This window comes from Schistocerca gregaria, chromosome 2, assembly GCF_023897955.1.
Source record: "Schistocerca gregaria isolate iqSchGreg1 chromosome 2, iqSchGreg1.2, whole genome shotgun sequence".
In the NCBI taxonomy this organism is placed as follows: domain Eukaryota; kingdom Metazoa; phylum Arthropoda; class Insecta; order Orthoptera; family Acrididae; genus Schistocerca; species Schistocerca gregaria.
This window is the reverse complement of record NC_064921.1, coordinates 135,940,176-135,966,912: the sequence shown is the minus strand read 5'-3', so window position 1 is coordinate 135,966,912 and position 26,737 is coordinate 135,940,176. Positions and strand designations below refer to the sequence as shown.

The 26,737-nt window shown below is 38.3% G+C and overlaps 1 protein-coding gene across 1 annotated transcript; it reads left to right on the top strand.

Moving 5' to 3' along the window:
• Positions 1-9,840: 9,840 nt before the first annotated feature.
• LOC126335675 (uncharacterized) lies at positions 9,841-26,453 on the top strand. Its single transcript, XM_049999132.1, has 3 exons — positions 9,841-9,901; positions 14,649-14,862; positions 24,416-26,453. The coding sequence occupies exons 1-3, from the start codon at positions 9,841-9,843 to the stop codon at positions 24,966-24,968; spliced, it is 828 nt and encodes a 275-aa protein (XP_049855089.1). The 3' UTR covers positions 24,969-26,453.
• The last annotated feature ends 284 nt before the right edge of the window (positions 26,454-26,737 follow it).

The following is a 26,737-nucleotide window of genomic DNA, read 5'->3' as shown; positions in this document are numbered from 1 at the left end:
TTTTGTGATTTTCATTCCCCTATTTTTCCCATTGTTCTAGCAACTCTTTACAGCTCATGTCGTAAGATCTTTACATTACTTGTGCATAATCTTTTTGCACACTGGCTTCAGTTTTCAGCTCTGAGTTAAACAGCATCTACATTTAACAAGATGTCTTTGTCTCTAGAGTGGTAGTACTAGAAAATGAAAAATAAGTTGACATTTGTAGCAAGTCACTTATGATTTTATTAATAGAGTGCTGCGTGTTTCAAGATTGTAATCCTTTTTGTTCTGATTTATATTTGAGATACAGCATGTTTATTGGTGTCTGTCTGAGTCAGGTTATTGTGGCAGTAGAGCAGGACACTGCTCTTCTAACTTAAGTGACTTCCCTGTGTAAATAAGGGTAACACTTATTTGATAACTCCTTACCTTCCCTTCATTTTCAGTTGTGGCTTCAGGTTTTCTAATAAGAATAAGAATCTTTATTAGCCGTTCAGTATTTTCTTATACAATGGGCTTCATCAATAAGTTCAATTACAGTATAAAGATCGTTATATTCTCATAACAATGTATAAATAAATCATATGAAATTTAATGTAGGACAATAGCACACATTTGGAATTTTATATATTATTAATTTTACAATAAAAAGGAAAACATTATACAGATTTATATTAAGCAGGGAGTATTCACGTTGATGACACTATGTCATTATCATATACATGTTGATAACACTATGTCACTATCCTAAGCTATTGATACAAATTTAGGTCCTACTACAGGCAGAGGTACCTTTCTCTATGTCAAAACAGCAAATCTGCCATATTACAGTCTTTAAATTCATCAACTGAGTAAAATGCTTTACCTTTGAGCCATTGACACAATGTTCTCTTAAATTTACTTTCAGATACTGTTTGTACAATTTTAGGGAGCATATTAAACAGTTCGAGGCCTACATATTTATAACTATTATGTGTCTTAGACAGTCTAGAGTATGGCAGATCAATTGTGTGGTTTCGTCTTGTATTGTGGGTGTGGACAGATGACCTAAGGGGATATTGAGCTATGTTTTCTTTTACATGTAGTAAGCAATAATAGATGTACAAACAAGGAACTGTCATGATGATAAGGTTTTTTTTCCATCTGAAAATAGATATTGAATTGGGAGAATTTCCCCAGAGCAGAATACCATATGAAAGATGGGGGTGGATATAAGCAAAATATGAATGCAGCAGTAAGTTTTGGCTGACATTACTCCTAAGCTTATAAAGTAGGAACATAGCACGTGCAAGTTTAGAACAGACGTATGTGATATGTTTATCCCAGATAAGTTTCTGGTCAATCATCATTCCTAGCAGTTTAATGGACTTATTTTCTTTGTTTGATACCTTCAAATTAAAGAATATTTACTCAGTTTCTGTTTCATTTATGAATAGGAAGTTTGCACTAAACCAATGAATCGATTTTTCAAATATTATAATTTTTTTTTATTCCTCTCAAAATAGTGATTCATTTGTTGGTGAACACAGTCTTCGATTATTTTAGATATTATTGGGGTTAATGAGATAGGGGGATAGTTACTTGGATTTGATTTATCTCCTTTCTTAAATATGGGAATAGTTACTGCTATTTTCAAACAGTCTGGAAATATCCCTTGCTGTAGTATATGGTTAATGAAAGTGGTTAGAGGGGGCAGAAGATCACTTGATATCTTCTTTAAGACAAAGTTTGATAGACCATAGAAGTCCTCTGCTCTGGAACTACTTAGTTTCACTATTGCTTTGCTAAGTAGTTCCAGAGCAGAGGACTTCTATAGTCTATCAAACTTTGTCATAAAGAAGATATCAAGTGATCTTCTGCCCCCTCTAACCACTCTCATTAACCATATACTACAGAGTGTTCTGGAACTTTCACTTGACCCCATTTACCAGTGTGTTTGCCTCTTGACCACCTGTCAACATTTCAAATGCTCGTACTTCTGGAAACTGCATCATGAGATTTCACCACAAATGCTTAAGACTGTCTTAAAATACAGTAGAACAAACAGTGAGGTTTCAGAAGGCAGCTGAAAAGAGTGTGTGTGTGTGTGTGTGTGTGTGTGTGTGTGTGTGTGTGTGTGTGTGTGTGTGTGTGTGTGTGTGTGTGTTTTGATTTTTCTTTGACATCAAGGACATTTCAGAAAAAAGCTAAATATGCTAGGATATGTTGTAGAATGTGAGGAAAAGGTCAAACAATGCAGATGGGAAGGCAACCTGGTTGAGCACAAATACATAGGGAACAAAGTCCCTGAACCAAAACTGCCAGTGTTGAAGATGCTAACACTCATTGCCACTGTTTGGATGAGAGTTTAGCAGAAACCACAATTTTGCCTTGTCACTGCTGTTTAATTCCATTGTGAGTAATGCATGCTACAGAGAATGATCTTTCTCTGGTTACAATTAAGAAAACTTTTATTCACAGCACAAGTTCACAATACAGTTTGGTTTTGGCTAACAAGTGAAAGATTGCCTGTGATCATGTAAGATTACCAGAGACAAAGCCCACTGCTGTAATACCAATCCTACAGTGGAGTCTCATTCCAGGTGGCTGTTGGAGTGACACCCACAGCACAGTGCATTGAGACTATGGACCCACAGTGTGGTGTGACATCATGACATACAGATGGTGTCACACTTAGACAGTGTGAAGACAAGTGCGAAGTGGTGCAACATGATGGTGTAGAGACAAGCATCCAGACTGGTCTCAGTGAAGTTCCAACTGATGGGATGCAAAGTGCAGCCTGCTTCTGGCCCGGAACTAAGGAAGTGATGGATTGCTGCAGGTTGCTCTCCGCCTTAAATATCCCACAGTCTGAGTGATATCCATGGTAATTTGGTGAATGTGTCACCTGCAGACAGAAAGTGGTTCCTCAGTAGCAGTGCCACCATTTTGCTGACATGCGGTGCCAAGGAGTATGTCTGGTACTGGTAACAATTCATGTGTCAATGTATTGTTTATAAACGGAATCACATCTACAACTTGCAATGCTCCTGTGATATTTGTAGACAGCCTTGGAAGAGAAAGCCTGCAGCCCAAGAATAGGAAAACCAGCAGGGTGAAGATGATGTGCTGGAAGTATAATGTAGTCATCATATTGTCAAATTACAGCATTTAAATAATTTTGCAACAAGAAAAACTCAGGGTGATAAAAATGGTTTGAAAAATCTGTGACAATTGCAACTGTATTAGTGGAAAATATACTGAATAATGAAATCATATAATATCCAAAGTAGCTTAGAATGTTACAAAACAGACAAAGAAGCACAAGAATATAGTAATGTCCATATCAACACTGAAGTTAATGAATAATCCAAGCAAATAAACTTACAAGCCACCGAATGATGTTTGTCAGAGGGTACTTTTTGTACCACTAACTGAGCCCTCCAATCCTGTTCCACTCATGAACAGTGTGTGGGAAGATTGATTATCGGGATTGGCTCTAATTTCTCAGATTTTCTCCTCATAGTCATTAAGCAAAACGTGGGGATAAGTAGTTTGTTATCCAACTCTTCCCAGAAACTCTCTCAGAATTTCAATAGTAAATATCTCCATGATGCACAATGTCTCTCTTGTAATGTCTGCCAATGGAGATAGTTTAGCATCTCCATAACACTCTCACACTGCCTAAACGATCCTGTGGTGAAACACATCACCCGCCATTGGTCTTCTCTATCTCTTCTATTAGTACTACGTGGTACAGATCCCAGATAGATGAACTGTATTCAAGAATTGGTTGAACAAGTGCTTTATAAGCCACTTTCTTTGTGGATGAGTTACAGTTCCTAAAGATTCTTCTTATGAATCTGTGTTTGCATCTGCTTTTCCCACTATCTGTTTAACATGCTGATTCCACTTAAGATCATACTGGATATTTACTCAGATACTGTTTCCAGCGATTTTTCATCTATAGTGTAGCCGTAGCTGGCCGCTGTGGCTGAGCAGTTCTAGGCGCTTCAGTCTGGAACCACGCAACTGCTACAGTCGCAGGTTCGAATCGTACCTCAGACATGGATGTGTGTCGTGTCCTTAGGTTAGTTAGGTTTAAGTAATTCTTAGATCTAGGGGACTGATGTCCTCAAATGTTAAGTTCCATAGTGCTCAGAGCCATTTTGTAGCCATATAGTAATGGATTTCTTTTCCTATTATGTGCAATACATTACATTTATTTATGTTCAGGGCCAACTACCAGAGCCAGCAGCAATCATCAGTTATCTGGAGGTCATTCTGCAAATTGTTACTATCTTCTAGTGTTGTACTTTGTTATAGACAATCACATCATCTGTGAACAGCCTTAAAGAATATCCAAAACTTTCTTCTAGATCATTTACATATACTGTGAATAGCAACAGTCCTATCACACATCCTTGGGGTACTTCAGAAATTTCCTCTACATCTGTTGATTTTGCTCCATTAGGTGCAAAAGTGTTGAGTTCTACCTGCAAGGAAGTCTTGAATCCAGTCGCAAATATTCAATAAGCTCATTTTTTTTTTCACTGAACGGCAGTGGGACAGTGTCAAATGCCTTACTGAATTCAGCGAACACAACATCAACCTGAGTGCCTTTGTCTACAGTGCTGTGGACCTCATGAAGGAACAGAACAAGCTGAGTTTTGCAGGATCTCTGTTTGCAGATTCCATGTTGATTTTTATAGAGGAGATTTTCACTCTCCATAAAGTCATAATTCCGCAACAGATTGACATCGACGATATGGGCCTATAATTGTGTGCATCTGTCCTAAAGCCCTTCTTAAAAATGGGAATGACCTGCACTTCCTTCCTGTTGCTAGGTACCCTTCATCACTCAAGTAAACCACGATAAATTACTGCTAGAAGGGGGGCAAGTTCTTTAGCGTAGTCTTTGTGGAATCATATATCTATCACATCTGGTCCTGATGCCTTTCCACTATTAAGTGATTTTAGTTGTTTGTCTACTCCATGATTGGTTATCTAAATACTTGTCATTTTGGCATTTGTACAGTAATTGAAAGTAGGAACCATGTTATGATGTTCTGCGGTGAAACAATTTCAGAAGACCATATTCAGGACTTTTGCCTTCTCTCTGATGTCTTCCTTTTGGTGCCACTATGTTCTCTGAGTGAATGAATAGATGATTTTGACCCCTTACTGATTTTACATGAAAACCTCATAGGTTTTTTTTTTTTTTTCTTAGGGTGGTTAACAACATTTTTCTTTCGAAATCATTGAATGCTTCTCTTATTGCTCTCCATACAATCATTTTCACTTCAGTCAACTTTTGTTTATCAGCTAGGTTTTTACTTCTCATGGCTATTAAACCATGGTGGGTCTTTCCTGTCACTTAAGACCTTACTCAGAACATACTTGTGTAGGGCATATTGCATGATTCCTTTGAATTTTTTCCATTTGTTCTCTACATCTTTGTCTCATCACTGAATATTTGATGCCGACTGCTCAGATACTTTGATGTTTGTATGCTGTCACTCCTGCTAAGCAAAAATATCTTCTACCTTTCTTAACGTTCTTCTTGTAAGACCCATTGCCATAGATGCTATCACAGCCTTATGATGACTGATGTCTTCCTCTGCCTTAACTGACTCGATAAGTTCAGATCTGTTGCCAGAATGTCAAAGATGTTACCTTCATGAGTTGGTTCTCTATCTGCTCAAAGTAATTTCTGGACAAGACATCCAGAACAATGTCACACGAATCCCTGTCTCTGGCAGCAGTTTTGATAGCACGACACTCCCAGCAGTACCTGGCAAACTGAAGTCACCCCCTATTAGAACTGTATGATCAGGAAAATTATTAACAATATTCTGCAAGTTCTGTCTCTACAACTAGAGCTTCTGACCCAGTTGGTCTATGAAAGCATCCAATTACCAATTTTGAATTATGTATAATACTTAACTTCACCCAGATTAATTGACAATTGGAATCTGTAATGATCTCATTAGATTTTATCGAATTCTTTACTGCAGTAAATACTATCTGTGCTTTATAACCTCCAGTGTGCAATACTAATTCTGGGATCTTTCCTTGGATGCTCCTACAGTATACTAAAATCAGGTCTCTGATCCGCAAGGACAAACATTCTTTGAAGACACTGTGGCTAATTTACCAGGCAAATTGTCTTTGAACTCAAGGTAGGGTTTCTCTAATCTAAAAATGCCACACATACTCCGCTACCATAGTAGCCACTTCCTGTGTGTAGTGCACACCTGACCTACTAAGGGAAAGCCAACAATTTTGCTCCTGATAGTGGAGAAATTCACGTTCGATACCATCTCAGAGTCATCTGAGCCTCTGGTTTAGACCTTCCATTCTCCTCCAAACAAGAGGACCGTGATCAACTCTGGGAATGATGCTGCATATAGACAGCTTAGCCTGTACGCCGCATGCAGTGCTGGTTGTCTTGACCAAATCAGCCATCCACTGAAAAACGCTGAGGATTCCCTCAGAACCCAAGCAGCAGCTGTCATTTGTGCCAACATGTGCCACTATAAGCAAATGGTTGCACCCAGTGTTCATGTTAACCACCGGCAGGACCAACTCCACTTCACAGATGAGACCACTGGCAAACGTACTGAGTGCACACTGGCATTCTTTACTGCCTTGCCTGCTATCTCCCTGAGCGGCTTCATCACCTGCCTAACATTGGAGCTCCCAATGGCAAGAATACTCACCCTCTGCACTTGTCTGCACTGGCAGGAAAATCAGCCAGTGGCCCAAAAAGAAGAGCATCCTGCGCTGGCTCAGAGGTACCATCAACTTTGGGTAGCACCTCATACTTGTTGCTAAGGTGTAGGGAGCCAGCCATATGACCTGCTCCCTCTTTTGCCTCCCACCAAGTGATGCACAAACCCACCACTGTCTACCACCCATTCTTGAGTGGGAAGTATGCAGACTAGAATGCACTGATCTAAACTTTATGCTATGTACCAGCATGAGATTTGAACTTATTGGCATGACATGGAGTTTCAAACGGCAGGAAAATTACTCTAGGAAGTCATCTTACACAAGGATATGCACCAAGATTTATGCAAAAACAAAAACTTTGTGTAATTTGATAACCACTAGTCTACACAGAAAAATACATTGGTATAGTTCAGTTCTTTTCAAAAGCACGTGAACAGAAACAGAAACTAAACTAAATTACTGTGTATGACAACTGCTGCTGCTGCTGGCCCGTCCCCCTGGCTCGGTATCTGCCTATACACTAAGGGTGAGCAAAAAATCACTTATCTATTACAAATCACAATTATTGAGAAGTCACAAATATATTAATAACTGTACAGAATCTGGCTGTGATTTCAATCACAACTGGGAGTCACAAGTAGCATTTAATATTCAATGCCATGTGCCACCTGTTGGCCGAATCTCATGCTTGTTCATGTGTACCATGTGCCATGCTACAATTTCAGTGATAAGTTGCAAGTAGCAACTAAAAAGTGCAATTAACATTAGCTGCCATGTACAATCTGTTGACATATCTTCATAATTGGTTCTAAGAACCTTGTGTCCCACGATATGTATGTATTACATAGTTATGGTCGAGGAAATAAACCAAGAAGTTAATTTGTTCTGATAAAAATTTTATACTCGCTTGAGAATTGGTGCAGCCAAGGAATGTGAATGTTGAATCAAGATTGTGCTAATAGATAGAACTATAGCATAGCCTGGAATTTTTGTGACATATTTAAACACACTTTTCATCGTAAAAGCTAAAACTGCAGGGTTATTTCAGAAAACGGATAATGCATACATCTCTGAAAAGTATTTTGATGCGTATTACACACAGATATCGTACATAACTACTAAAAATGCAACTGGTGTCTACTAAGTAACTTTTAGCATATGTTTAACAGCTGTATTCACAAGAGGCATTTTTTTGTGATGGTACACAGTTGAATTTTCCCCTGTAGCCTCAAATATTACATTAACACTATTTCCAATGTCAACTTTTAAGTCTAGTATGAGTACTTTCAGCTGTTTTCACCTGCACATCATCAACCTTAAAACTCGCCACTTTCCAACCTAACCTAGACCTTGGGCTACGCTACAGGTCAGTCTGTCATCACATACAAGAAGGCAGTAGGGATGCACAGGTCAATATCACACTCTAGCAAGTCTTTATCACTAAGTACACAGCAGAAAATTTTGGGGTATGGGGCAGCTTAAACAAGATCAGAATGGAATTTTCATTATTCAGTCACAGGGTAGTTCACACTTATTTATTATCCCTTTTAAATCACATAATAACACACTGTACCTGTAGTCATTTTGTACACTTATGTTATCAATTATGGCTCACTGTGAGTTCTTCAAGAGTCGTCTTGAATCTTCACGATTATCCTTGGAGCAGCCAGTAATCGAAATGGGAGCAGCGCCTGGAAAATCTCGAAGGTTGTTTAACTTCTATATGGCTACTAATTACTAGCAATGTAATTACTATACAACAGCTAACATTTATCCTAATGAAAGCAGTTGGCTGTGGTTGAGGTGCGGGGTGGTGGAGGTTTCAGGCTTTGCCTAAACGATGTCCTTACTTTCATTCACAAACTTAGAAATTAACCTTACTTCTGACGAAGATGGTGTAATGATGCTGTGGGAACTACTCCAGGTCTGCTGTCACTGATATTTTCAATTATTGCTAGGTATATTGAACGACTGAAAATGTGGTTCAGATACCTGTGAACGTAAGAATGTGGTTAGAATCCATATTCTAAACATGAGCTCTTATGGTACTGTGTGGTAATTTGTGTTATGATTCTCAACATTACACCATCAGTATTTTCTCACTTGTTCTGTTAGTACAAAATTAAAGCCAAAGGAAGATCATAAGTAAAACAGCCAAAGGAAGAACATAAGTAAAACATACTAATTAATGACAAAAACATTTTAAAGAACATAGTTCTTATTATAGAAAACATCAGTCTATAATTATTATAAATAAACTGGAAGCAGTCTTTATCGCATAAATTTTTTAATGTGGTGACCGGTTTTGATCTTATTATAAGATCGAAACCGGTCACCACATTAAAAAATTTATGCGATCAAGACTGCTTCCAGTTTATTTACTGACTGTTTTGTTGAGATAAAATTTTGTCTGTGGGCAAGCACATCTTCTGTGTATCATGAAACAACTGATGAAGAATCATTGGAAATATTTTAATATCATTTCACGTAACCTTTTGTCAGTTGAGTTACTGACAGGTGACGACCTATTTCTTGATTATATTGACACAGTTCACTTCTTACTTGCATCTAACGACAGTGTAACATCTAAGCTGATAAATCATGTAAAGTGCAGAAGTCAAAGAAATTGCACGAGTAGCAAAAATCGCTGAAGTCACGTTAGTGGCATGCGGAGGGATACAAGTTGTGAATTCTTTTAACACTGTGATTCTTAACTGTGGCAAATCACAATTAAGAATTGCATTTACTGAGAAGTATCTTTCACAGAAATCACTGATTTTGGAAAATCACTATTTAGTCCATCCCTATAGTACACTAACTGTGGGGCCATGTAATTAGGGGTCACCTGATACAAACTGAGTCATGTGATCGGTGGCGTGGTCGTCTGACAGCGGGAAAATTGCACTAGGAAGCTGCCTAGATCTACTCAACAACAAAAACTTAGAGTAATTTGCTAATCACTAGTCTATACAGTAAAATGCACTCAGTTCAGTGTCTGCAGGTGCACTGACTTTGGGAGCTCTGTAGCCAATGGTCACCTGATTCAAACATGAGTCATGTGATGGGTGACATAACATCCTGACAGTGTGAAAATTACCTTATGTAATATTGCAATGAACTAACAACAGATTGTTTGAAAACTATATGTCGTACAGTGAGTATTGTTGTAACACATTGTTGCAACAGGGGGAGCTGACGTCATGTTGTGAGGAGAGGGCCGAATTGGAGTGTGAGTGAGTGGTGTATTTCACTCCTGGAGGTGTCAGTGACACAGTGATATCTGCAACAACATTTATTTATTGTGTAAAGTGTACAAAGTTACATGTATCGCCAGAGCAGCAGTCGAGCGTAATTGCACATGCCATGAAGTAGTGTTGATGCCTAGTCAAGTGAGTCATGACATCACTCTGCAGGCCAGTTCCATAATCACTTGCTGTGCTGGTGGCATCTTTGGGGCGAAGAGGCATTGCAAGCTGAACATCCCACGAAACAGTGAGGCTTCCAGCTTAGCACTCTCGTAGACAGCCCATCTCCTGTTCAGGTGGAGACTGCTGAATGTGGTCCACGATGTCAGTTGTTGTGAAGACTAGGCCCTTGTCTCCCTCCCTGGATTGACCAATGCTCATGAGTCAGCTCGGAGGCTGCACGAGCATGCCACACCTGATCATTGTGTGGAGACAGTAGCTTGCAGATCATCTGCAATGACCCAGTAGTCAGCAATGGCAGACCAAAGCTGTGGTATGCAACAGGTTGGCTGCATCTTAGTGTTGAAGTCAGCAAACAGGTGGGCTGTGATTGATCAGCTTGTCACAGTTTCACTGGAACTCAATAAACTGACTTTCTTTCTTGTTCTAGTGACACAAACAGAATGGCAGCATGACTGAATGTGTCTCTTAGCTTGAAATTCCTTGTTATTTAAAGAGCCTCCTGGTGCATGAGCACATTTACCCTACGTTTGATTTTTCTGTGGTGCTGGTTTTGAAATTACAGTGTTACCTCACAGTGCCTCACTATGTAGTACACAATGTTTATGTTTCTGTCCGCCTCGCTCTGAGATTGTGTGGCCATGTTCTCCTCGTGCCCATGTCCATTGCACTGGCAGTACATCTTGCCGACATTCTGAGTGGCACACTGGCCCAGAGTTTATCTCTCTGTTCTGAGCTCGCGTGATAGAACTTTTAAAAATTTAAATATGTACAGAGAAATTATTCTGCTGTGCATCAATACCTTACAGTAGGAATTTAAGAAGGTAGTGATGAATTAATACTATGGGAATTAGATACATACATTATCCAATAGTTATGTAACATCAAGGAAAGGCAACCACTCACTTATAGCTGACTGATGTGTGGCACACAGAAATACGCAACAGTAAACGGTATTCATACTATCATTTGAGCTCTTTCTCTAGACAGTAGTGGTGGGCAGGAAATCGCGTATCTGTTAGAAATCACAGTGATTGAGAAGTCACAGATATCACAGTAACAACTTTACAAAATCTAACTGCGATTTCAGTCGCAAGTAGCATTTCACAATAAACGCCGTGAGCCATCTGTTGGCCGAATTCCATACTGCTTTCTGCGATTTCAGTGATAAATCGCAACTAAGAGTCGCAAGTAGCAACTAAAAAGCGCAGTTAACAGTGCCACCTGTTGGCCAAAGTTTGTACTACACTCATCTCTGCGACACGATATCGAGTCTAACTACGATTTCCGTGACAAGTCGCAACTAAGAGTCGCAAGTAGCAACTAAAAAGCGCAGTTAGCAGTGCCATCTGTTGAGCAAAGCTCATACTATGCTATTCGCTACCGAGTCAAATTGCGATTTCCGTGACAAATCGCAACTAAGAGTCACAAGTAGCAACTAAAAAGCGCAGTTAACATTCTTTTTCTAGTGCCATCTGTTGAACGACGTACGTACTTCGTTATAAGAGCCTTGTGCCTCACGAGATCGGTGTGCGTATGAAGGACTTACTTCATTAGTGGTACAAGTCCATTTTTGTTCATTTTGAGATACGGAGTCGTAAAGTTAAATGAGCGCTGAAAAATCTACAGTTGAGATACCAGAAATATTCAAGCATATGGCTTCTTGCTAGAAATGAACCTTTATTAATGTTTGTTTGGATCATTAATTTCAGAAGCATTATAGACAGCGAAAGTGGAGCTAATGGACTTGTACCACTATTGAAATAAGCCCTTCACATTATATGACGACATGCACTTTCAGCATCAGTTATGATTGGTCAAACACAACTGTGACTCTGAATGTATTATATTACTAAGAAGCAACATTGCCTTTTTCTCCTGAAAATATCAAGTAACGTAACAAATGTGATTCTGCTTCCAACATGACAATTTTGGTTAATAGTCCACATGTCTACCGGACTTTGCAATGTTAACACAGCAGAACTCAGACATCTGTATAAGTGTAGTGAAATGAAAACAGCATTATTGAGTCATATGAATGCCTCACTTTTATTCCAGCACAGTTCAAGACTCGGGATAAAAGTTTTGCCCCTGGTGTTCTACATGGCAACTTCACACACACGAACTTTTTGCCGACACTACAACCACCTACATAAGTAAGCTTTTCCTGTGTTACTTTCAAGTACTACACTTAAGCTATTCCTGATTTAACTGGAAGATCTGTACTTCCCACTTTCATATAAACAGCCTTAAAATGCATATTCTATACCTCGGGCTATGTTACAGGTCAGTGTCACACCAAGATTGTGGACAAAGGGGGGGGGGGGGGGGGGGCGGCATCTCACTCTTCAACTAGTGTTTACCAGTAAATATGTGGCGAAAAATTACGGGTATATGACGGCTTATAACATGTGGAAAATGAGATTTTCATTATTCAATCACTGTATTTAACATTTATTGTTCCTTTAAAATCGCATAACAACTTCAATAAAACACAGTTTAATCACTCATCTGCACACTTATTTCACAATTATGTCATTTTTAAACTGCAAATCCTCTAAGAGCTGTCTTGAATCTTCACGATTCTCTCTCAATAGCCTTGATGTGGATAGATACGTACAGCAACCAGTAATCAAGAGTTAGAAGTGTGTCTGCAAAATCACAAGGATTATTAAACAATTTCTGCTGTCACTAATTACAAGCAATATAATTGACAGAGTAGATGCTAATATTTGCTGCAATGAAAGCCACTCAATGGGGTATATTTCACGCTTGCAAGAACGATCTCACTGAAGTAATTAAGTCCATCGAAACACTTAGAAACTAACCTCTAGTCTGACTAAAACGGTCTAAAGACGCAGTGGCAATTTCTCCAGATCTGTTGACAATGATATTTTGAGTTGTCAATTTACTGAGTGACTGAAATGTAGTTCGGGTACCTGTGAACATAACAATATGTTAGAATTCATTTTCTAAACACGAACTATTACGCTACTGTATGGCTACTTACATATTAATTACACTATTAATATTTTCACAGTTGTTTCTTTAATACATAATTAAAGCCAACGGAAGAACAAACGTAAAACTTACTTACCAATGACAGACTTGTTGAGATGCAATTTTCTGTGTGGGCAGATGTAACTTTTTCATACGGTGGTAAGTCGCAGAAATCGCAGAAGTCACAGAAATCGCAGAAGTAGCAGAAATCGCAGAAGTCACAAAAATCGCAGAAGTAGCAGAAATCGCGGAAGTAGCAGAAATCGCAGCAATAGCAGTGGCGGAGGGATACGCGACCTACGTTCCTTAACTGCGACTCTTAACTGCGACAAATCACAGTTAAGAATAGCAGATACTGCAAAGTAGACAGGGTATATACGCCCCGGGAAAAACCCGAAAATTTTTTCATCTGGGAAAAAACCGGGAATTTTTTAGAATTATGGGAATTTTTCAGTGTTCTAGTTTTCAGCAAACTTTTTGTAATTTTGACTGGTAAGAACTGATATACTAACGTTCGTCAACAGCAAAATATGTCGAAGGCTTTAGGACGAAGACCGTGCAGTTCTGTTACGTTACCGCCTCGACTACAGTTTTTGTTTGTTAAACAATGTCGTTCACCAGGCGACAATCCGTTGCACCGTGGAGTGCCATTAAATAGTCAGGCTTTGGAATTGCTACGGGGGACGCGTGAGTTTTACGAGCAAGAAAAAGAATTTGTTTCTGGTGGGCATGCGTCGATTCCTGCCGATAAAGTTTTAAGAGTGTACCTCGAAACCTCTAGGACTCAGTGAAAGAACAGTTATAAGGAAAGGGGGGGGGTCTACTTGAAGACTTGAAAGACAGTGAATTAAAACGTGTGGAAGAAAGCCCCTGTGGGAGAAAGTGTGTTTTTAAGTAGTCCCGGAAAAAAAGAAGCAAATCTCGTCCTTTACAAGCATTCTTTCCAATCCGATACAATTCGTCGGCACATATACGGACACAATAAAAGGAAAGATTACCCCACAATAGCGAAGCTGCTAATTTATTTAAAAGAAAGTGAACTTTTCTCAGAGGGAAGACGTACTTAACGATGATATTAAAAAGTATGGGTTTCCGCTTTAAAAAGTTAGATGGACGAAAACTGTTACTTGAAAAAGCACATGTCGTTGCAGCTCGTACCATTTTCTTACACAAAATTGTAGGAAAGGACATACATTCAGTCATTATACGCTGCACGAGATATATATTTGTATACTTTTACCACCGCAAGCCTATGTTATTAATTTACTGTATAATTACAAACTCATAATGTAACATGACAACTCCTATGTCACTGTATATGATAAAATGGATGCTCAATAAATAACAAATATATGGTTAGGCGAAACCTGGGTCCTTTCTTTCTGCAATCGTGTAGGCTACGCATGTTTTGCTTTATTTCTTTCTTTGAGTGTGGAAAGCGTGTTTTTTGGTATGCTTAGGATTACATTATTATACGACGTTTTATGTGCAGCCATTACGGTAACAATTTGGAATGACTTTTCATAGATATTGTCATCAACGTTGGGTGTTTTTATTTCCCGGTTTCACACACTATCAAACTCTTAGTCTCCGTCATCGTTCTCTCCATTGTTAGAAAAACGTACAATGTTGTACTTAACGTATTTCGGAGTAACGGGCGTGTGCTATGGCACAGAAAAAAGAGAAGCGCAACTTCCGTGTTAAAAGTGGGAAACAGACCGACAGCAGCGCCTCACAAGTGGTATACTTACGTTGTAGGTTTTTATTTTTTATTCAATTACCTTATTTTTCTGGGCGTGGAATGTAATTATTTTGGCTGGCATCAAAATAATTGAAAGACAGCTATAGAACACGCATTTTTGACTTTTGCGTCTGACAGAAAAGAAAACGTGAAAGGAGCAGCGACTGTCAGGCGCAAACGTCAGAAATAGACTTTTAAATTGACATGCTTATATTGTTATCTATCAACATGTAAAAGCTCCAGCATGTTTTATGGCTCATAAGAACTATGAAACACCTGAAGATGAGAGTAAGACGAAACAAGCTTGTGGTGTAAATAATTTAAGCAAAAGAAAAATAACATTGTAGCAGCTAAACTGGACTACAAATATTCCTGAATAATGTCATAATTTTTACGTCATACAAGCTGCTGGATCAATGGTGAAAAGAAGCCTATTGTTAAGAGAATAAGCATCAGTTAAAGAGGTTCAATTAAGAAATATTTGTCACATTATTAATTAATGAAGAATTCTAAAATTTGTTACAACTATGTTTCAGGACTATAAGTTCTGAGTAACTGCCCAGCAAACTTACACTACTGACAATTTCTTAGAAAGGTTCCTACATCTTAGTACAGTAAATGCTTCAATAAAAAAAGAAAACATCAATACCAAGTACCAAAAGCAGGAAAGGTGGATAAAAACAGTGAAATGAAAACAAAACTTACTTTTTATTTCTCAAGCACACAAGTAAAATTTTCTTTTAACTGTTATAAAGCTTTAAACCGTTTACTGAATTTCTCTTTAACAATATCAAGTCTTTTATTACTGATGGTGTGTTTCCAATCTTTCACATACTTGTAAATCAATAGAGGTAGACATTGTCTTAAAATATACTGTTTAGAAAATGGGCCTTGCAAAATGTTATTTCCTCTGGAATAGAATGTATTCTCCAACTGTTCCTGGTGTCCACATTTATCTAAGAATGCATACAACTGACTATGAACATTTGCTACAAAGGACATTAAGCTGTTATATTTATGGTCGAAGCTTTCACCCCATGCTATGGCAGCTATCGCAATCTCGCTAACGCAGTATAGCCAACCATATGCGAGCTGTCAAGTGACATGTTTCTGCCCAGATATATGTTCGTTTGAGGACTTTCCAGTGAGCTCACAAGCATGCAAGTTGAGTCGCTTATGAGCAGTACCTTCTCCCGCTTCTGGCTACTTGAAGTGTAGCTAGTAGTGATTTTGCTGTTCCCTCTTCATTTCAAGCTCTCACGTCAAATGAAAACAAAATGGACTTCTGTGGCTGGGAGTTATAAAGTGAAGTCTATGTTCCTTCAAACAGTCAAGGAAACAGAGGTGAAACAAATAATAAGGTCACTCAAAAACAAATAATCATGTGGACTGGATGGTGTGCCAGACTATGTCTTTAAAAAGTCATCTGATTATGTATTAAAACCTCTAATAGATATATTAAACAACTCCATATCAACTGGAATCTTTCCTAATAGCCTAAAGACAGCTAAAGTAACTCCACTGTTCAAAAAAGGGGACTCTGAAAATGTAAATAATTATATCCAGTATCCCAACTCATAGTGGATATAATTATTTACATTTTCAGAGTCCCCTTTTTTTGAACAGTGGAGTTACTTTAGCTTTCTTTTGGCTATTAGGAAAGATTCTAGTTGATAAGGAGTTGTTTAATATATCTATTAGATGTTTTAATACATTATCCAGTATCCCAACTCACCTCCCCCCATGAACCATGGACCTTGTCATTGGTGGGGAGGCTTGCGTGCCTCAGCGATACAGATAGCCATACCGTAGGTGCAACCACAACGGAGGGGTATCTGTTGTGAGGACAGACAAACGTGTGGTTCCTGAAGAGGGGCAGCTGCCTTTTCAGTAGTTGCAAGGGCAACAGTCTGGATGATTGACTTATCTGGCCTTGTAACGATAACCAAAACGGCCGTGCTGTGCTGGTACTGTGAACGGCTGAAAGCAAGGGGAAACTACGGCCGTAATTTTTCCCGAGGGCATGCAGCTTTACTGCATGATTAAATGATGATGGCGTCCTCTTGGGTAAAATATTCCAGAGGTAACATAGTCCCCCATTCGGACCTCTGGGCAGGGCTACTCAAGAGTATGTCGTTATCAGCAGAAAGAAAACTGGCATTCTACGGATCGGAAAGTGGAATGTCAGATCCCTTAATCGGGCAGGTAGGTTAGAAAAATTAAAAAGGGAAATGGATAGGTTAAAGTTAGATATAGTGGGAATTAGTGAAGTTCGGTGGCAGAAGGAACAAGACTTCTGGTCAGGTGACTACAGGGCTATAAACACAAAATCAAATAGGGGTAATGCAGGAGTAGGTTTAATAATGAATAGGAAAATAGGAATGTGGGTAAGCTACTACAAACAGCATAGTGAACGCATTATTATGTCCAAGATAGATATGAAGCCCACACCTACTACAGTAGTACAAGTTTATATGCCAACTAGCTCTGTAGATGACGAAGAAATTGAAGAAATGTATGATGAAATAAAAGAAATTATTCAGATAGTGAAAGGTGATCAAAATTTAATAGTCACGGGTGACTGGAATTCGGCAGTAGGAAAAGGGAGAGAAGGAAACGTAGTAGGTGAATATGGATTAGGGCTAAGAAATGAAAGAGGAACCCGCCTGGTAGAATTTTGCACAGAGCACAACTTCATCATAGCTAATACTTGGTTTAAGAATCATGAAAGAAGGTTGTATACATGGAAGATACTAAAAGGTATCAGATAGATTCTATAATGGTAAGACAGAGATTTAGGAACCAGGTTTTAAATTGTAAGACATTTCCAGGAGCAGATGTGGACTCTGACCACAATCTATTGGTTATGACCTGTAGATTAAAACTGAAGAAACTGCAAAAAGGTGGGAATTTAAGGAGATGGGACCTGGATAAACTGAAAGAACCAGAGGTTGTACAGAGTTTCAGGGAGAGTGTAAGGGAACAATTGACAGGAATGGGGGAAACAAATACAGTAGAAGAAGAATGGGTAGCTCTGGGGGGTGCAGTAGTGAAGGCAACAGAGGATCAAGTAGGTAAAAGGACGAGGGCTAGTAGAAATCCTTGGGTAACAGAAGAAATATTGAATTTAATTGATGAAAGGAGAAAATATAAAAATGCAGTAAATGAAGCAGGCAAAAAGGAATAAAAACGTCTCAAAAACGAGATCGACAGGAAGTGTAAAATGGCTAAGCAGGGATGGCTAGAGGACAAATGTAAGGATGTAGAGGCTTATCTCACTAGGGGTAAGATAGATACTGCCTACTGGAAAATTAAAGAGACCTTTGGGGATAAGAGAACCACTTGTATGAACATCAAGAGCTCAGATGGAAAACCAGTTCTAAGCAAAGAAGGGAAAGCAGAAAGGTGGAAGGAGTATATACAGGGTCTATACAAGGGCCATGTACTTGAGGACAATATTATGGAAATGGAAGAGGATGTGGATGAAGATGAAATGGGAGATACGATACTGCGTGAAGAGTTTGACAGAGCACTTAAAGACCTGAGTCGAAACAAGGCCCCTGGAGTAGACAACATTCCATTGGAACTACTGACGGCCTTGGGAGAGCCAGTCCTGACAAAACTCTACCATCTGGTGAACAAGATGTATGAGACAGGCGAAATACCCTCAGACTTCAAGAAGAATATAATAATTCCAATCCCAAAGAAAGCAGGTGTTGACAGATGAGAAAATTACCGAACAATCAGTTTAATAAGCCACTGCTGCAAAATACTAACACGAATTCTTTACAGACGAATGGAAAAACTAGTAGAAGCCGACCTCGGGGGAAGATCAGTTTGGTTTCCGTAGAAAGGTTGGAACACGTGAGGCAATACTGACCTTATGACTTATCTTAGAAGAAAGATTAAGGAAAGGCAAACCTACGTTTCTAGCATTTTTCGACTTAGAGAAAGCTTTTGACAATATTGACTGGAATACTCTCTTTCAAATTCTAAAGGTGGCAGGGGTAAAATACAGGGAGCGAAAGGCTATTTACAATTTGTACAGAAACCAGATGGCAGTTATAAGAGTCGAGGGACATGAAAGGGAAGCAGTTGTTGGGAAGGGAGTAAGACAGGGTTGTAGCCTCTCCCCGATGTTATTCAATCTGTATATTGAGCAAGCAGTAAAGGAAACAAAAGAAAAATTCGGGTAGGTATTAAAATCCATGGAGAAGAAATAAAAACTTTGAGGTTCGCTGATGACATCGTAATTCTGTCAGAGACAGCAAAGGACTTGGAAGAGCAGTTGAATGGAATATATAGTGTCTTGAAAGGAGGATATAAGATGAACATCAACAAAAGCAAAACGAGGATAATGGAATGTAGTCGAATTAAGTCGGGTGCTGCTGAGGGAATTAGATTAGGAAATGAGGCACTTAAAGTGGTAAAGGAGTTTTGCTATTTCGGGAACAAAATAACTGATGATGATCGAAGTAGAGAGGATATAAAATGTAGACTGGCAATGGCAAGGAAAGCGTTTCTGAAGAAGAGAAATTTGTTAACATCGAGTATAGATTTAAGTGTCATGAAGTCATTTCTGAAAGTATTTGTATGGAGTGTAGCCATGTATGGAAGTGAAACATGGACGATAAATAGTTTGGACAAGAAGAGAATAGAAGCTTTCGAAATGTGGTGCTACAGAAGAATGCTGAAGATTCGATGGGTAGATCACATAACTAATGAGGAAGTATTGAATAGGATTGGGGAGAACAGAAGTTTGTGGCACAACTTGACCAGAAGAAGGGATCGGTTGGTAGGACATGATCTGAGGCATCAAGGGATCACCAATTTAGTATTGGAGGGCAGCGTAGAGGGTAAAAATCGTAGAGGGAGACCAAGAGATGAATACACTAAGCAGATTCAGAAGGATGTAGGTTGCAGTAGGTACTGGGAGATGAAGAAGCTTGCACGGGATAGAGTAGCATGGAGAGCTGCATCAAACCAGTCTCAGGACTGAAGACCTCAACAACAACAACATCCCAACTCAGTGTTTTCTCCAAAATATTTGAGAAAATTTTCTACAATAGACTACTAAGCTACATTACAAAAAATTCATTACTCTCAGCAAATCAACATGGATTCAGAAAATCAAAGTCAATAACAACAGCAATGTATGAGTACACAGAAGCTGTGCTTGAAGCTATGGATGACAGAAAAGATGCTACTGGTATCTTTCTGGACCTTTCAAAAGCTTTCGACATAATTGACCATGACTTCCTCATTCACAAATTATATCAAAAAGGTGTCCAAGGAATCCCAAATCAGAAGATAAAATCTTACCTAGAAAACAGGCAGCAAGTGGTGGTTTTAAGGCACGACGACATTTCAGTACAAGGAAATATTATCACAACAACACATGTCTCCAGTAAATCAACAATAAAGTACAGAGTGCCACAAGGTTCTGTCCTAGGACCTCTACTGTTCCTCCTTTATATTGATGATATAAATGACTTTATTAAATTGGGAAAACTAATCTTATTTGCTGATGACACCAGCATATTAATAACAGCTGCTGACAAAATCACATTGGAAGTAGCAATAGATACTGTAATGTCCCAAATTACTAGCTGGTTTCAAAAATATAAAATAACAATAAATAAAGAAAAACTGTCTATGAACACTCCCCACCACATGTGCAGAACTTTGTTACAGTACATACCTTGAAAATACGTTACTGAACTCGGTTACTGACACTAAGGTTCTAGGCCTATGGGTACAAGATAATTTAAAATGGGACTGTCATATAAAAGAACTTGAGAAAAACTTTTAGAAGCTTGTTATGCTCTGGGTGTGTTAAATAAAAGTGCAAGCAAGTCAACAGTTATTCAGGCATATTATGCATACATCCATGCACTACTTCGATATGGGCTAATCTTCTGGGGAAATTCAGCCACCAGCATACAGATCTTTAGGATGCAGAAAAGAGCAATCAGGGCTATCTGCAGCCTACGAAAACTGGAAACATGTAGACCACATTTCATCTAGATGAAAATAATGAGCCTACTAAGCCTCTACATATATGAGTGTATACTGTTCGTAAATGAGTATCTTATAAACCAAACAGGGCATCTTCAACAAAATAAGCATATACACATTCACAACACAAGAAACACAAATAATATTCACATGTCCCAGTGTAGAACAGGACTGTACCAAAAAAGTGTATTACAGATAACAGTTCAGCTATATAACAGCCTACCCAGAGATTTAAAATCGCCGCAACATAATTTTTTTAATCACAATCTGAAGTCATTTCTAGTTGAAAAGTGTTTTCACTCTGTAAAAGAATTTTTAAATTACAAAAAATAGCCTTGTAAACAATGATTATGTAATAATGGTTTGTCACCCGTAATTTATGATTGTTATCTGTAATTAATTTTGTCATGCTCTGTGTGTGTGTGTGTGTGTGTGTGTGTGTGTGTGTGTGTGTGTTTCAGCTCCTTTCGCAATTTTCACTTGTCCTATATTCAATGTACTGTTTAAATATTTAATGAATCAAATTGACCAATAAATTAATAAATAAATAAATTAATTAATTAATTAATTAATATTCACATAGCTATGGAAGGCTAAAATTGTTATTAATTTTTTCTGATTTTATTTTATTTCCACATTTTTGGATGTCAAACATTAAACACCTTCCAGGACAATGAAGTCATTTTTGGCGGTTTGCTAAAGAAATTTGGCTTTTATTAAGCTATTCCACAGAGGCAGTCAATTTATCTGAATCAAAGTGTGTCAGTCCAAACTGTTAGCTAATTTCAACTGTTTGCTGAATTTCAAGTGCACGTTTTCATCTTCTGGCACGTATGGCGTTTTGCCATAATAAAGAACCTAAAATAATATAATACAATAGTGGTACCCTAACAAAATTTACGTCCCAAAAACCAAATTGAAAAACTTAATATCAGGTTGGGGCCTACTTCATTGTGAATCTGTACATAAGAACGTCCACTTGAAGCCGAATTATGCATTTAATATGGTTTACCAAATTCCGATACTCTTGGAGTAGCCGTTTGATGTCCTGTTTCTTTATGACGTAATGTAAATTCTTATGAACATAAGGGCTTCCTACGTCATTGTAGGTTAAGTGACGCCTGTTTCCTGACCCACTCTGGCAGCTGCCGAAACGAGCCTGTTTCTAACAAATGGTGATTAGTTTCAAAGTAAATTTTCTTTTACGCAAGATGAATTATGTGGGAAAGTTGGATGATTTTTTTAAGTCACAGAGCGCTCGACTCTCATTTAAAAAAACTTAACAAAGAATTTCGAGCCCAGAAGACATTTATTCATTATTTAAAATCTTACTGGCACATCTGTGTGATATATCGTAAAGTTTAACACACTCAAAAAATGACCAATATTATACATATATTCTACATACACTGTATATATTAATTTAAACCATAAACTTTTCCTATTTGTGTTCGTGCTACTTAACAGTGATGTTGCTATTGACTGACTACATCACCTGGCCTAAGCTCTGAATATCTACTGTCATCGGCTGGCGAGATCACGTGATATGAGCTATGATTGACCTACAACGCCACATCACAAACTCGATTTCAATGCTTCGGAAACTAACGTCCCGTGTGTGGTGGAATTCGAATTTATAGTTTCGTAATACAAAAAAACAGCGGTGTTTTCTTTTTTGCCAGATTTTGTTTTCTAAAGTGCTGGAAAGTTCAATGGCGGTGTATAAAACCTTAACCACTCATAGAATTGATAAGTTTTACAATCCCGAGGGAAACTACACTGTCCCTTAGCACGAAAACTGTGTACTTTCACCGGGGAAAAAGTGTATTTTTAACTGGAAAATCCGGGAAAAATTCGGGCTTTTTTTTTCCTTGTCCACGTGTACATCCTGTTAAATGTAGTACATGCATTCACAGAAATATAATAGTGCATGAAGACATCTGCAGCCATGACCTTTATGTAACAGTTTTATTCTGAAACACCTGCTACTACTGCTAACAATAAAATACTGTTACTCTAGCCAAATGTAAAGCAGCTATGTTCACAACGGCGGAAAAAGATCTAATTATTTGTGAAATAGTTTTCAGATTAAAATATATAAACGAATCTGCAATTCTGCAAGAAAGTAAGCCGTCGGCAATGATGTCATTGAAGTAGAAGCAAGGCAGTATCTAAACATTCTCAAAATATTTAATTTAGAATTATTATGTTTTACTAAGATCTAACCATGCACCATCATCTTCAAAAGAGTCCCCTTGGAATGCAATACACTGATCCAAACATTTCTGTCCTTTTTTGAGTCATCAGTCTTCTGACTGGATTGATACAGCCCATCACAGATTCCTCTCCTGGGCCAACCCTTTCATCTCAGAGTAGCACTTGCAACCTACATCCTCAATTATCTGCTGGATGTATTGCGGTCTCTGTCTTCCTCTACAGCTTTTGTCCTCTACAGCTCCCTATCGTACCATGGAAGTCAGTCCCTGACGTCTCAACAGACGTCCTATCATCCTGTCCCTTCCCCTTATCAGTCATCTCCAATTATGTGCAGAACCTCCTCGTACCTTACCTTATCAGTCCATCTAATTTTTAACATTTGACTATAGCACCACATCTCAAATGCTTCGGTTCTCTTCTGTTCTGGTTTTACCATAGTCTATGTTTCAGTACCATACAATGTAGAAATTTCTTCCTCAAATTAAGGCCTATGTTTGATTCTAGTAGACTTATCTTGGCCATAAATGCCCCTTTTTGTCAGTGCTAGTCTGCTTTTTATGTCCTCGTTGCTCTGCCTAGGTGGCAGAATTCCTTAACTTCATCTACTTCATGACCATCATTCCTGATATTACTAAGTTTCTTGCTATTCTCATTTCTGATACCTCTCATTACTTTCATGTTTCTTCAATTTATTCTCAGTTCACATTCTGTACTCATTGGATTGCCCGTTCCATTCAGCAGATAATGTAATTTTTCTTCACTTTCACTCAGGATAACAGTGTCATCAGCGAATTGTATCGTTGATACCCTTTCACCTCGGATTTTAACCTTCACACGCTCGCGCGGGCGGTGAAGTGAGCGCCTTTTTGCAATTTCACGCCATACTTACTCCACAAAGGTAACGAGGCTGCAGGATGGACATGTATTCTCTAGTTTCACCTTTTTCCGACAGATGCTGCTCAAAGTTCGTCCAAGTCGCACCTCTCTGTCTCTCAGGACATGTTCAAATAGGTCCGAACACGTTCGGCGGTCAGTTTGCCGACTTGCGAGCGCTTCCGGCACTTACAAACACGGTCAGTTTACCGCCTTGCAAGCGCTTACGAGACTTTGTTCTATTCTACTTCAGAATGCAAGTATTTCTTTTTGCAATTCCCCTATAATTCCTCAATTTTATAGACTCTTCCAATTCTGAAGTGAATGTGCATTACTTTCTATAAATTTTGCCATTCACATATTCTGTTTTTCTTTCTACTTTATCACTTTGTCATTCTAAGAAATTTCTGTTGGCAAAAGTAACAATTATTTTTATTTTTTAAAGGGAACGACGAAACCTTACGTCTGATGACATACATAGAATCTTGGCTGAATTGGGGAGAGAGGAAGCAGAGGGGAAAAGCCATGAGGAATCCTTAGAAGATGACGTTTCCGATGACCCAGAACAAGAAGGAATTGAAGATGATATACATCAAAGTGAGTCGGAAATTGATTTAGAAAACGGGGGAGGAAATGACACATATCAACAGGAGCTACCAACAAATTACATCAGATTTTATATAGGTAAGGACATGGAAACTATTTGGGCTAGTAGTGCCAATATTACCAGCACAAAATCAAAGTCAAAAAATATAGTCATAACTCTACCAGGTCCTACTGGACAAGCCAGACAATGTGAAACTCGACTAGAAAGTTTTCAGTGTATAATAACTCCCGAAATGGTAGAAGGGATCGTAAGGTACACGAATATTTATATTGAAAGGAAAAACTTGGCATGTCAAGCACTGGCAGAAGGAAGCGGTAACTCTGAAGTACGTGAAAGGGATTATAAACCGACAACAACGACTGAAATGCTAGCATTGTTTGGCGCTCTTTGATTGATTGCGGTCAAAAGAGGAAACCGTGCAAATTCTCTGAATATTTCAATAGCAATGGAACAGGTCTGACAATTCTGCGAGCCAATTTCAGTCTAAATAGATTTAGATTTTTGGAACGATCTATAAGATTTGATGACCTAAACACGAGATTGGAACGTCAAGGAACGGACAAACATGCTGCTATACGAGAAATTTTGCCTTTTTCATTGCTAACAGCCAAAAATCATTCAGTTTAGGGGAATTTGTCACTGTTGATGATATGTTGGTTGCGTTTAGAGGACGATGTTCATTCATCCAGTACATGCCTCAAAAACCAGCCAAATACGGATTAAAAATGTATGCATTGTGTGATGCACGCACATTTTATACATATAATTTAGAAGTGTACTGCGGAAAACATGTGCCAGGCCCTAACGTACTCTCCAACAAACCATACGACTTGGTCGCTAGATTGGTTGAATGCATAGAAGGAACAAATAGAAATGTAACAACTGATAATTATTTGTCAAGTTACCCGTTGGCTGAATACCTCCTTAGCAAAGGCCTCGCTTTTTTAGGTACAATGAGAAAAAACAAAAAAGAAATTCCCGCAGAATTTGTGACAGTAAATGGAAATGCAGTGGCAGGAGACTACATGTTCGGTTGTCAAGATGACAAAACTTTGATTTCTATGATTACAAAAAAAAAGGAAAGTTGTAGTAGTGCTCTCCACAATGATTGATACCGCCATCATTGTTGAAGATACCAAAAAACCTGTACAAATCACAGACTATAATACTGTAGACTTCATGTGCTCCAGAATTTCAACATCAAGAAGAACACAAAGGTGGCCTGCATGTATATTTTTCCGCTTACTTGACTTGGTAGGAATAAATTCGTTACGCATTTTTCAATTTAACGTAGGTAATATGAAAGAAAAAACGAGAAGATAATTCTTACATGCGTTATCTTTGGAACTGATGAGCGAAAACCTGAAAGAAAGAGCTAAATTGAAGCATTTACCAAAAGATTTGTTACTATTTTTGGAAAATTACAGAGAGAGTGACATAGTTTATCCAGCTGGATCAACACCTACATAGAGAGTAAAATGTTATTTGTGTACCTCAAAAAAGAATATAAAAATCAAAGCGAGAATGCGGTGAATGTGGAAGAAACATCTGTCTATGACATTCAACCACGACAGTTACGTGCAATAATTGTTGACAGCCTCAAAACGAAAATGAAATGGATACATACTGATCAGCATTTTTCACCTGACAGAACTGTTTGTGACGTTTTCAATCAAAAATTCTTTTTTCAAAGCAAAATTAGCTTTTCTGTTGACGAGTAAAGACAGTGAATAACTCTAGTCTTAAGTATTACATTATATAGTCCCAGAACATTACAATTAAAAAAAATGTTCTTATATTTCATTTGGGTATTTGGCTTCCTTTTTGTATTCCATTGTATATTTTATTGTTAAATAAATAATTCTGATTACAAATGTATTTGCAATATTGTGTGAGATATCCTATATCGATACGTTATGGAAATATGACCTTTAAAAAAAGGAAAACCTCAAGAGATCGATGAAAACTCTCACGGTCGATCGACCGACCGCGCGAGCGCTCGCGTGATTATTTCTAACGCGAGCGCATGAAGGTTAATTCCACTTCTGAACCTTCCTTTTATTTCTATCACTGCTTCTTCAATGTCCAGATTGAACAGTAGGGGTGAAAGACTACATTCCTGTCTTACACCCTTTTTACTCAGAGCATTTCATTCTTGGT